This window comes from Miniopterus schreibersii, assembly GCF_964146895.1.
Source record: "Miniopterus schreibersii genome assembly, chromosome: 1".
Lineage (NCBI taxonomy): Eukaryota > Metazoa > Chordata > Mammalia > Chiroptera > Miniopteridae > Miniopterus > Miniopterus schreibersii.
The window spans coordinates 662,949-673,017 of record NC_138101.1 but is presented as its reverse complement, the minus strand read 5'-3'; the positions used below and the strand labels follow the sequence as shown (position 1 = coordinate 673,017).

Sequence of the window (10,069 nt, the reverse complement as noted above, 5' to 3'; positions counted from 1 at the left end):
GGAGTGCTCTGACCTCGGGCTGCAGCCTTGCCCGGCAACACAGGCCCACCATCCCCTTGCGTGTTTGCGTTTTTACATTAAAACTTTGGTCCGTTGGACTCTGACCTGCGGTCAGGAGGCAGACTGAACAGAAGCAGGATGCCTGCCCACCTGGCAGCTGAGGTGTGGGCGGGGCAAGGACCAAGGGCATGGTGGGTGACGGCGGCTGTGGAAGATTCAGTCACGGCTAGAAACCTTTGTTTTCATCAACAGAGCGACTTCAGCACTGAACTCAAAGGAAACTTTATTTAGTCTTGTTTCTAAAGCAACCTAGTTTAAAAATAAGCTGAAATTAGGAGAGAAGGAAAAACATGCAACCTAACAGGCAGACAGACAGACAGGAGGGCAGGTGGGCACAGGCGGGGACCCCACGTCAGATCTTCTCCATCTTGGAAATGAGGTCATCACAGATCCTGGTCAGCTCGTCATTTTCTTTAGTCTGAAGGAGAAAGGTCAAACCCCTCGGTCTCCCAGTGCTCAGTCGTGGTAGCAGGGGCTCAGCTGGCACCTGGCCTGGCCTGAGAGGAGTCTGGGAGGAGCACAGTGGCCTGGCCTGGGATCCAGCAGGCCACAGGGCCTTGGGACAGGGCAGGTCCCATCCAGAAGGGCTGTCCCTCAGGCCCGCACCCACCTTTTGCTCCACGGTCTTCTCCAGCGAGTGGACACGCATCTGCTCCTTCCTCAGGCTCGCCTGGAAGGCCATTGCCTCCGCCTGGGCCTTGCTCCGGACTTGGGCAATCTCCTCGTTGGCCCTGGACATTCAAAGGGCGGGCTCAGCCTCACCTTCCTCCCTCCCCCGGCTGCCCATGGCTTCCCCATACTCACAGCTGGAGTTTCTCCTCCGCATGGGCCTTCAGCGCCTGGTACCTCTGGCCTTCCTTCTGGATTCTGACAATGTAGCCCTCAACACACTTCTTCAGGGACTCTTCATTCTTTAAGGAGAGAGGTGCGTTATTGCTGCCAGTTTGCACCTCTGGGAGACGGTTCCCAGGGTCGGGTGTGGACAGGTCCCTGTCCAGGCTCTTTGGGATGTTCATGAAGCAGCAGCTTGGACAAGGAAGGCCGCAGGGAAGCTGCACTTGCTGTCTGTTTTTTGAAAAAGGTCCCTCCACACACAGCCCAGGTCTCCCCATCCCTGGACACCAGGCCTGACCCCCTACTCCTCTGGCCACCATTACCTCTTGGCCCCTCAGCCTGCCTGGAAACAGACCTATCCCTCGCCTGGCAGCCCTCTCTGTGGCCAGGACTCCTGCTGCCCCCACCCAGGGGGCCCCTGAGGTTGAACTGGGCCAGGCCCTCCTCCAGAAGGCAGCAGCTGGCTCCGTGGGTGCCTACTGTCATCAGGGCATCCACTGTACCATCAGGGTCCTGCCTCCAGGCTGTGCCCTACAGTTCTTCTGCTCACATGCCCAGGCCTCCCCAGGCTGACAGCACTCCCACCCCACCCTAGGCCCACCGATGAGATTGGCCTCACAGCCCTGGCGCAGGGCAAGGCTCAGCCGGCTGCCAAGTTTAAGGGACAAGGATGCGGTGGGGAGAGCTGCCTCCTGCCCGATGGGCTTGGGACTAGGCCATTACAAGGTAGGGACACCAGAGAGCCCAGCTGGGTCCCACTGCAGGAGGCGGCACAGCCCCACCTACCGTACGATAGCCTTCGATCGCCTCCCTCTGCTTCTCAAACCGCTTGAAGAGGTCAGAGAATGACTTTTCCATGGAGTTCAGATCCGCAGTCAGCTGCTCCTTTTCTTTCAGAACCTTCTGGATCTCGGCTTTGGCAAGGTCCTGCTGTTTCTGAGCCTCCTCTTGAAAAGAGAAAAACACGTAAGGTTAGGGGGGCAGCCTCCACACTGGTGCCACAAGTGACCCAGAGCAGGAGGCAGTGAGATGGAGAAGAGGTGGGCAGCGTCAGCCGCAACATGCCAAGGTCCCACTAGAGGAAGGTGACAAAGCCCCTTCCCACCCTGTCCTCCCAGAGCAACATCTGGGGGAACAAGTGCCCAGAACACAGCCATTTCCTCAACATTAGGTCCACCGGAGCCCAAGGGACTGGACACGAACCCAGGGACCAACAGCAGAGCCTGCGATGACCCTGTGCCCACATATGGGGGCCTGTGGAGCCTGAGTCCCTTCCTGGGTGGAGGCAAGTGCTCCCACCCTCCAGCCTCAGCCTGGACACACCCAGAGGCCAAAGCTGGACACACAGAGCTCAGGTTCTGGCCAATTTGGGGGCCGACAAGAGTCAGCCCCACAGCCTGACCCGGGCTCCCTGACCCCAGCTGCATCTGCACTGGTCTTGGCTGCTCTACGGCTGAGGGCTGTGGTGGCCAAGGCGGGAGCTGCTATTAGAAAGAGGAGCCCACAGGCTCCCGCTTACCCATCGCCTGGTACATGAAGCTCTCGTACCCGTCCATGACCTTCCTGTGGGAGGAGCAGATGTGTGGCTGAGAGCCGTGCTGTTCCACCTCCGCCACCCCATCTCCAGGTTCTCCCCGCAGGCCTCACCCCATCTCCAGGTTCTCCCCGCAGGCCTCACCCCATCTCCAGGTTCTCCCCGCAGGCCTCACCCCATCTCCAGGTTCTCCCCGCAGGCCTCACCCCATCTCCAGGTTCTTCTGGTGCAGCTCCTCACACCTGCTCCTCAGCTGCAGGACCTCCTTCTGCGCTGCCTCCACCTACACAAACCATACCCCATGCCTCACGGGCTGGACATCGCCAGGCCAGCAGGCGCCCGCTGAGAGCCCGGGTCCCTCAGAGCTGGGCAACAGCCGGGGCTGAGTGATACCTGTGGCACCACCTGCAGCAGCACCAGGGCGGCCAGCACTCAGGGCTGCAGCCAACAGGCGGGGGCAGCGTGACATGACCCCCCCCCCCCTCACCGCTGCGTCCAGGTCCTTCTGGCTGTACTGCAGCACGTCCACAATGAGGCCCCCGGGCCCGAGGACACACGGAGGTGGGTCCGGCACCTGTGGGGCGACAGAGACCAGCTGGGCCCCAAGCTCCTCTCGCATTCACTCTGCCCCAGGGAGGACAGGTCCTCAGAGGCAGGAGGAGGCTGCAGGACAGCAAGGCAGTGACCAGAGACAAGGAGTGGCAACCGCGGACCTCCAGCCCACTGACCTCTGAACCTTCAGAACCCTGAACGTAAAACCCAGGCCCTTAACAGACAGGTGTCTCTATAGGCTGAGGCACTCACAGGAAGGTCCGGTGTTCCCAGGAAGTCCAAGTCCACCAGCGTGGCCTCAGGCGGGCCTCCCAAGGAAGGTACGTCAATGTCCTGCGCACTGGAACCAGGACAGAAATACATGCGCCGTTTTCCTTCAGAGCTGGGTCTGCCCAGGCTCCCCCCACAGGGCCAGTCAACATTTTAGGAATTGTGGGCCACATGGCTGTCACATCTAGCAACCCTGCTGTCTTAGAACGAGAGCAGCCTGACGGATGCGGGCAGGAAGGCGTCACTGTGCCCACAGAGCTTGTGTGGAGGAGCAGGCAGTGAGCAGGTGGACCTACCACAGGTCCCGCTGTCCTGCCCCCCAGCTGTCCCTCACTGTGGCTATTCCAGTTCAGATTTCCCACACGTCCTTTTCAAACTCAAAGGGAGGTGGCATCGCCTCCTGCACCTGAAGGGTGTCAGCTCAGAGCCTGCCGCTCAGAAGCTGGGTCATGACTGCCCCCTTAGTCTGGAGGTCTCTGATCACCGGCATACCTGCCAACCGTGCACTGAGCCACTGCAGAGGACATGTACCTGCTGGTCTTGGGGGCCACAGGGGCCAGTCTCTCAGGACTGTCCTTCAGGAGCGGGTCAAACTTGAGGTACAATGACTGCTTCCTCAGGGCTGACTCCTTAAACTGAAGGGGGTGGCACATCAGCAGGGTCCTGGTCGCCCTGATGAGGCGACCAAAGGGCCCGGAGAGATCACTACTCACTGAGCTGCCTCCCAGGTGGGACTGACCCCAGCACAGAGCAGTATGCTCTGGTGGCCCTGGATAGGACTCTGTTGGGACCATGGGATGTGGCTAAGAAAAGCGGCTGCAGGAAGGGGCCCCAGAGAGGCCCAGTGCAGCCTGACATTTGGCCTGAAGAACCATCCCAGCTGCCCAGGTGTGACAGCTGATCCAGGGAAAGTCCCTCCTTGAGACCCACCCTCAGGAAAGGCTGTGGCGGGTGCGGGTACTCACCTGGGATGTCCCAAACTGCTCCAGGTAGTCCACATCGGCCACTGTGCCTAGAACTGAGGGGAGCACGTCAGCACCACTGCCACCAGCACCCCACACGTGGCGGACTGTGCTTCCTCCGTGAAGCAGAGGCCAGCCCAGCAGCTTCACCGCATGGGGGGCATCCCAGAGCCCCCAGCACTCAGACTGTGCCAACACTGTGCCCTGCCCACTGCCCATCCTGGACCTGGGACCAGATTGTTTTTTGGGGCTGTGCTGTGCACTACTCAGTGTTGAGAAGCAACCCCGAGGGGTGAAAACCAAAAGTGTCCCCTGAGGGCCAAACCATCCTGGTCGAGAACCACTATTTAAAACTACCCCAGAAAAATCCTTTAGTTTCTGATAACATGAACCTTGCTTAAAAACCGTTTAAGGGGACCTCAAGCCATACATAAAAATTAATTCAAAGTGGGTGAAAGACCTAAACATAAGAGCCAAGATTATAAAATTCCTAAAAGAAAACAAGGATAAATCTTCATGGCTTTGTTTTGGGCAATGATCTCTTAGATTAGACACTGAAATCACAAGCAACAAATGGAAAAACAGAAACAGGCTTCAAAGTTAGAGTCTGTGCTCCAGGAACACAGTAAACAAGGCGCAAAGACAGCCACAGGCTGAGAAAAACTTTGTAAATCATGTATCTGACCAGGACCTTTTCTTTAGGAGACATAAACCTGGTAACAGAAAGAAAAATAAACACGGACAAAGGATCTGAGCAGATGTTTCTCCACAGCAAGGACGTGAAAGGTGCTCACCGTCACTGTCACCGGGGGACACAAATCAGAGCACACAGGTCATGCTGCACACCCATTGGGGCAGTGAGGACCAAGAGTCAGACAGCGAGTTTGGCGAGGACAAGGAGAGGCGGGACCACCTTGCCCCTGGGGATGAGACGGAGGGGAAGTCCCCAGTCCCTCAAGAAGTTAAGACAGTTACCTGGGAGCAGGTACTTACACCCAAAAGCAGAGAAAATGCATGTCTGCCCACCGCGGGTGCACGCATGTTCACGCAGCTGGAAGTGCAGCCGCACGGAAGCCCAACCACTGGGGCGTGAACAAGCTGCTCTGTCTGTCTACATGCAGGTCACTCACGCTCCAACACGGCCGACCTGACGTGCTCAGTGAGAGCAGCCAGACTCAAAACCATGACACGTGACTCAGGGTCCCCTGGGGGTTGCGGGCCTGCCCTAGCGGAGTCTCTCCATGGCTCCTGGCGCACCTGTGTGAGGACATGTGCTTGTCCTGCCAGGTGAGCCCCACCCCGTTTCCCATCTCCTCTCCGCCTGCAGTTTTCCAAGCACCTCGAACAGAGATGCTGTCGAGCAGCCTCACGTCTTTTAAATCGAGTCAGTCACGTGTCCTCACTGAGCCCACCTTGGGTCAGCGACCAGCCCCTCCCTGTACGGAAGCGCCAACTTAACCGCATCAGCACCACGAGGGAGGTTTGAGCTCCTGGGCTCCTCCTTGTGGGGTCGAGGTTCCAACAGTGTTTCTCTCATGACCACTGAGCCCAGGGGTCCGTGCACCTGTAGCTGCCACAGCCTCACTCGTACCTTTGCATACTGTTCTAGGTGAGTCTACAGTTTCCATTTCCAGAGTCCTTCACATCAAAGGGACCTCCTGGAAATGCCCATCTTGATAAACCAGTTTCTGCATGAGCCCCACTTATAGTCAGGAGACCCAGCTGCCTGTAGAAGGCTCATCTGCAAACACCACTCAACACACACACTCATGAGACATGTTTCAGGCAAACCAACAGCAGGGACAGAGGAGTGATGACTCAGGGGCAACGTACCCTCAGCTGGGTCTCTGAAAAGCTCCTCACTCAGGTCCGAGGTAGACTCTGGCCCCTGCACAGCAGGGTGTGCTGGGTCAGCAGGTGAGGCTGTGGGCTCATTGCCCAGACTGCTGGGGGGAGCCCCTGGCTCTGAAGAAGTCACGGTTCCCTCCTGGAAGGAAGAAGGTGGTCACCTGGGTGGTACAGTTTGAGTATCTCTTGAAGTTGAGGGTCCCGGGTGGGGCCTCTGCCTCACCCAAGTCTTGTCAAGGTGAGGGGTGTGGGGGTAGAGGATGGGGGGAAGCAATGTGTACCAACTGGTCACCACTGGCCTCCCTCTCCTTTATTTTATTTTTTAAAAATATATCTATTGATTTCAGAGAGAGGAAGAGAGAGGGAGAGAGAGAAACATCAATGATGAGAGTCGTCATTGATCGGCTGCCTCCTGCACGCCCTCTGCTGGGGATCGAGCCCACACCCAGGCATGTGCCTACTGGGAATCGAATCCTGATCGCCTGGATCCTAGGTTGACCGACACTCAACTGCTGAGCCACGCCCGGCAGGGCTCTCTTTTATTTCGATATGCAAACAGTGGCAAGAGTGCAAAGATGTGCTCATGCTCAGACACACACACACTTCATACCTGGCCCACCGGTCCCAAGGCTCCTGCTGTGGTCTGCAGCACAGGTGTGCCATCTGCTGAGGCTGGAGGCACCTGCCTGAAGAGATGGGGCCTGCTCAACAGGGCCTGCTCCCCCCGCCTCCCTAGGAACTGAGCTGCCACCTTCCCTGTGAGCCCTCACCTAGAAAGCCAGGCACTGGGGCTAAGACGGGTGGCCAGCAAAGCCCACAACCCTCGCCTGCAAGAGAATCTGAGCCTTGGAGGAGGCCTTGGAAGCAGGTGGGGGATCTGAGGGCTTTTCAGTTCAATGTCAGCAACCCCAAGAATCACTTGTCCTTTTTACCAGAAACCCAAGTAAAGAAGCCAGTGGGTGGGGGGCAGCCTTGCCAGGCAGTTCCAGGACTTGGGGGGGGGGGGCAGCTGGGGACGGTCAGGGGCTCTGCCTACAAGTGTGAGTACGGGTACTGGCTAAGCCTCTCATCACCCAACACTGGGTGGCCACTAAGCAAGGAGCAGGGAGAGATTCACACACCCAGACTCTCGCCTGAGGACCCACATGCATAGGGGCTGACAGCCCTCACTCGGTGCCCTTGGAACTACAGAAGTTTCCTTCTCTAGGTAACTTTTGGTGGAGGGAACCTAACAGGACATGGCCCTGCTCTCTTTCCTCGATTTCACAACAGCCCCCTGCCCTGAGGACCCTTCTCAAGGGGGTGTAAGTGGCATTTCTGGTGCCGGGTTCTCCCACACGCATCACAGAGCAGTCACCCCGACATCACCACCCTCACTTACTTGCTCGGAGAAGAGTCCCCTGCGGCCCCAGGCCCTGCCGGCCTGCTCTGAGGACATTCTGGGGAACAGGCCTCCCCACTGCCTCCGAATGGGTTGAAGTTTGGGTCATCAAGCTTGTCCCAGTCCAGGTCGTAGGAGCCCCGGGGAGGAGGAACAGAACCCTCCTCTGCCTCCTTGGGGGCCTTTTCCTGCCTCACCTGTGGTCTCTTCCCCAGTTTCCTTGGTGGGGGTGGCTTTTTGCTGGCAGCAACATCAGAAAAGTCAAATTCTAGCCTTATGGGACCATTCCTCGAAGAGTTGGCTGTTTGGCAGCTGGTCTCTTCTTTCCAAGGACTTGGGGCTGTTGCCCCTCCAGCCTTCAGAGGGCCTGCTGGGGCAGTGTTCTCAGGACCAGATGTATCCTCAGGGCTGGCCAGGGCCCCGGGCAGGTCTGCGAGGGGGTCTTCTCTGAGGGCTACTGTGGGGCAAGTACCAGGGGGTGAAGTGGCCCCAGCTGAGGAGGCAGGGGGTCTGTTTGAGCTTTCTCCTGAGGCTCTGTGAGGGTCCTCTGTTCTGTCTGGGGATGTGATCCTGGGAGGATCTAGAACTTCAGAGGTGGATGTCGTGGTTTTCTCCAGGGAATAAGAACTAAGGTTTTCCTGCAGACCTTGCCCAGGGCCATCAGACATCCCGTGTGGAGATGCCAGCTGGTTTTTAAGACTCGCCGGGGTCTGCGGACAGCTTGAGGGGTCCAGGCATCCCTGGGGAGTGGAGGTGGGCCCGTCGTCAGAGGCTGGTCTCACGAGCTCTGGAGGGGCGTGGGCGTCAGCCACTGCAGGTTTCTGCAGGATTCCATCTGTTGCTTTGGTGTCCACTTCCTGGGTGAACTGTTGGCTTTCAGAAATAGACTTAGTTAACACTAGTGAACCCACTGGCTTTGTAAGCGGATTTTTGTCTACACTGAAAGCATTAGCTAAAACAGAAAAAAAGGACATTCAGTGAACCCTCTCTTCACACTAAACTTTCACAAGTATGTATTCCCATAAGTCACTGCTGGGAGGCCAGCTGGGGACACACAGGTCACTGAGAGACAGAAGAAATGTGATAGACCCAAGGTCAGGTTTTCTGTGCTAGCCTATTTTGCCTCATGGTTCAGGCCCCTAGCTACATAGCCCAGGACAGTCAGTCAGCTTTTCACTGAGGAGAGGAAGGCAAGGATAGGACAGCTGTCTCCAGCTACAGCAGGGCCTGGCTCCCAGGACCGCCTTCCCCGGGTTCTCTCCTGGTTTCCCCAGGCCTCTGCTCTGTGGTCTTTGAAGCAGGTGACACCCCAAAGCCAGGAGGCAGGGTCTCAGCAAGTGGGTTTTCCTTCCTTCTTGGGGTTGTTATAAAAGAACAATATTGCAGTCACTCTAATCTCTTTCAGTTGAATTTCAAAAAGAAAAGTACAGCTCTGGCCTGTGTGGCTCAGTGATTAGGGCATTGGCCAACCCACCGAAGGGCTGCAGGTCGGATCCCCAGTCCCGGTTGGGGTGCTTGCAGGAGTCAACCAATTGATGTGTCTCTCTCACATTAGATTTTCTTTCTCCCTCCCTTCCTCTCTCTCTAAAAATCAATGGGGGAAAATATCCTCGAGTGAGGATTAACAAAAAGAAAAAATTCAGGTTTGAGAAGCTTCCACAGGGAAACGGGAACACAGTGTGGAGAATGTTTTACTCAAGTTGGGTGAAGGATACAATAATGATATTTTGCTCAAATATCTTTCACTGTACACCTGAAATCTGCTTAAAAGAAAAAGCAAGTTTTAACAGCTTAAGTCAGCAAAAGTCAGAATAAAAATGTGCAGTGAAGCCCCTCCCCACTCTGGATGCAGAGGGTCCCTGGAAGCCCATCGGGTCAGTGCAGCTTAATTTAAGAGAGCTGCCGGCAGGGTCCTCTTTCCTAGACAGGCTAAAATTAAAGCTGCGGCAGCTGCTCAGTCGACCACCACCCAAGTCAAATACCTAAGGCCTAGTAAGGCTGCACAGAAGCTGCTCCTGGTTAAAGTCAAGTGTTTAAAACCCAACCCCCAGGCTAGGATGCTGACTAGGTTACACAAAGACAATTCCTCTGCCTCTGAGAGTAAGACCTAACTGTGAGCTTTCTCCAAGGCTTGATATTAAGAACATAATATGTAAGTAAAAGGGAGATCCCAGTGGATGCAAAAAAGATGAAACCCAGAGGTGTGGTCAGGACACTTTATGAAGTCAGAGAGACAAAAACTAAGGCCAATTTGCTGGCAAGGGCACTGAGATGCCAAGTGCTCTGGGTCACGCACTGCACAATCCCAGAGCAGAGACCAGGAGAAACCAACCAAGGCGACAGACAACAAAACACAACTGTCCTCCATATCCCTCAGAGATGTTACAAAGTGTAGGACGTCAAAAGCACTGACACTTACTTCTCTTTTTGGGTCCAGATGCGAGGAGAGTTTTCTAATCCATTGGTGTCACCCAGAGCAAAACAAGCCTCAAGTTTGCTGCTCATGCTGGGACTTAAAATCTTGTGTGTCTGGGGATCCCGCAGAGGTGTCTGAAAAGTCACCTGTTGGGGAGGGAGGAGAGCACCTGTTCAATAATGCAAGTCTTCAGCCACACTAGCCAGGCTGCG

At 56.2% G+C, this 10,069-nt stretch overlaps 1 protein-coding gene across 1 annotated transcript in view; it reads right to left on the bottom strand.

Moving 5' to 3' along the window:
* Positions 1-266: 266 nt before the first annotated feature.
* Positions 267-10,069, bottom strand: part of TACC3 (transforming acidic coiled-coil containing protein 3) — an 11,697-nt gene continuing 1,894 nt past the window's right edge. The window contains exons 3-16 of the mRNA XM_081157641.1: positions 9,861-10,003; positions 7,442-8,314; positions 6,671-6,746; positions 6,046-6,199; positions 4,216-4,268; positions 3,782-3,885; positions 3,233-3,320; positions 2,916-3,002; positions 2,635-2,711; positions 2,414-2,457; positions 1,681-1,841; positions 865-971; positions 671-791; positions 267-478 (exon numbers count right to left, since the gene is read on the bottom strand). Of these exons, the coding sequence (XP_081013767.1) occupies positions 413-478; positions 671-791; positions 865-971; positions 1,681-1,841; positions 2,414-2,457; positions 2,635-2,711; positions 2,916-3,002; positions 3,233-3,320; positions 3,782-3,885; positions 4,216-4,268; positions 6,046-6,199; positions 6,671-6,746; positions 7,442-8,314; positions 9,861-10,003 (2,154 nt within the window). The 3' untranslated portion in view covers positions 267-412. The remainder of the gene's footprint in view (positions 479-670; positions 792-864; positions 972-1,680; positions 1,842-2,413; positions 2,458-2,634; positions 2,712-2,915; positions 3,003-3,232; positions 3,321-3,781; positions 3,886-4,215; positions 4,269-6,045; positions 6,200-6,670; positions 6,747-7,441; positions 8,315-9,860; positions 10,004-10,069) is intronic.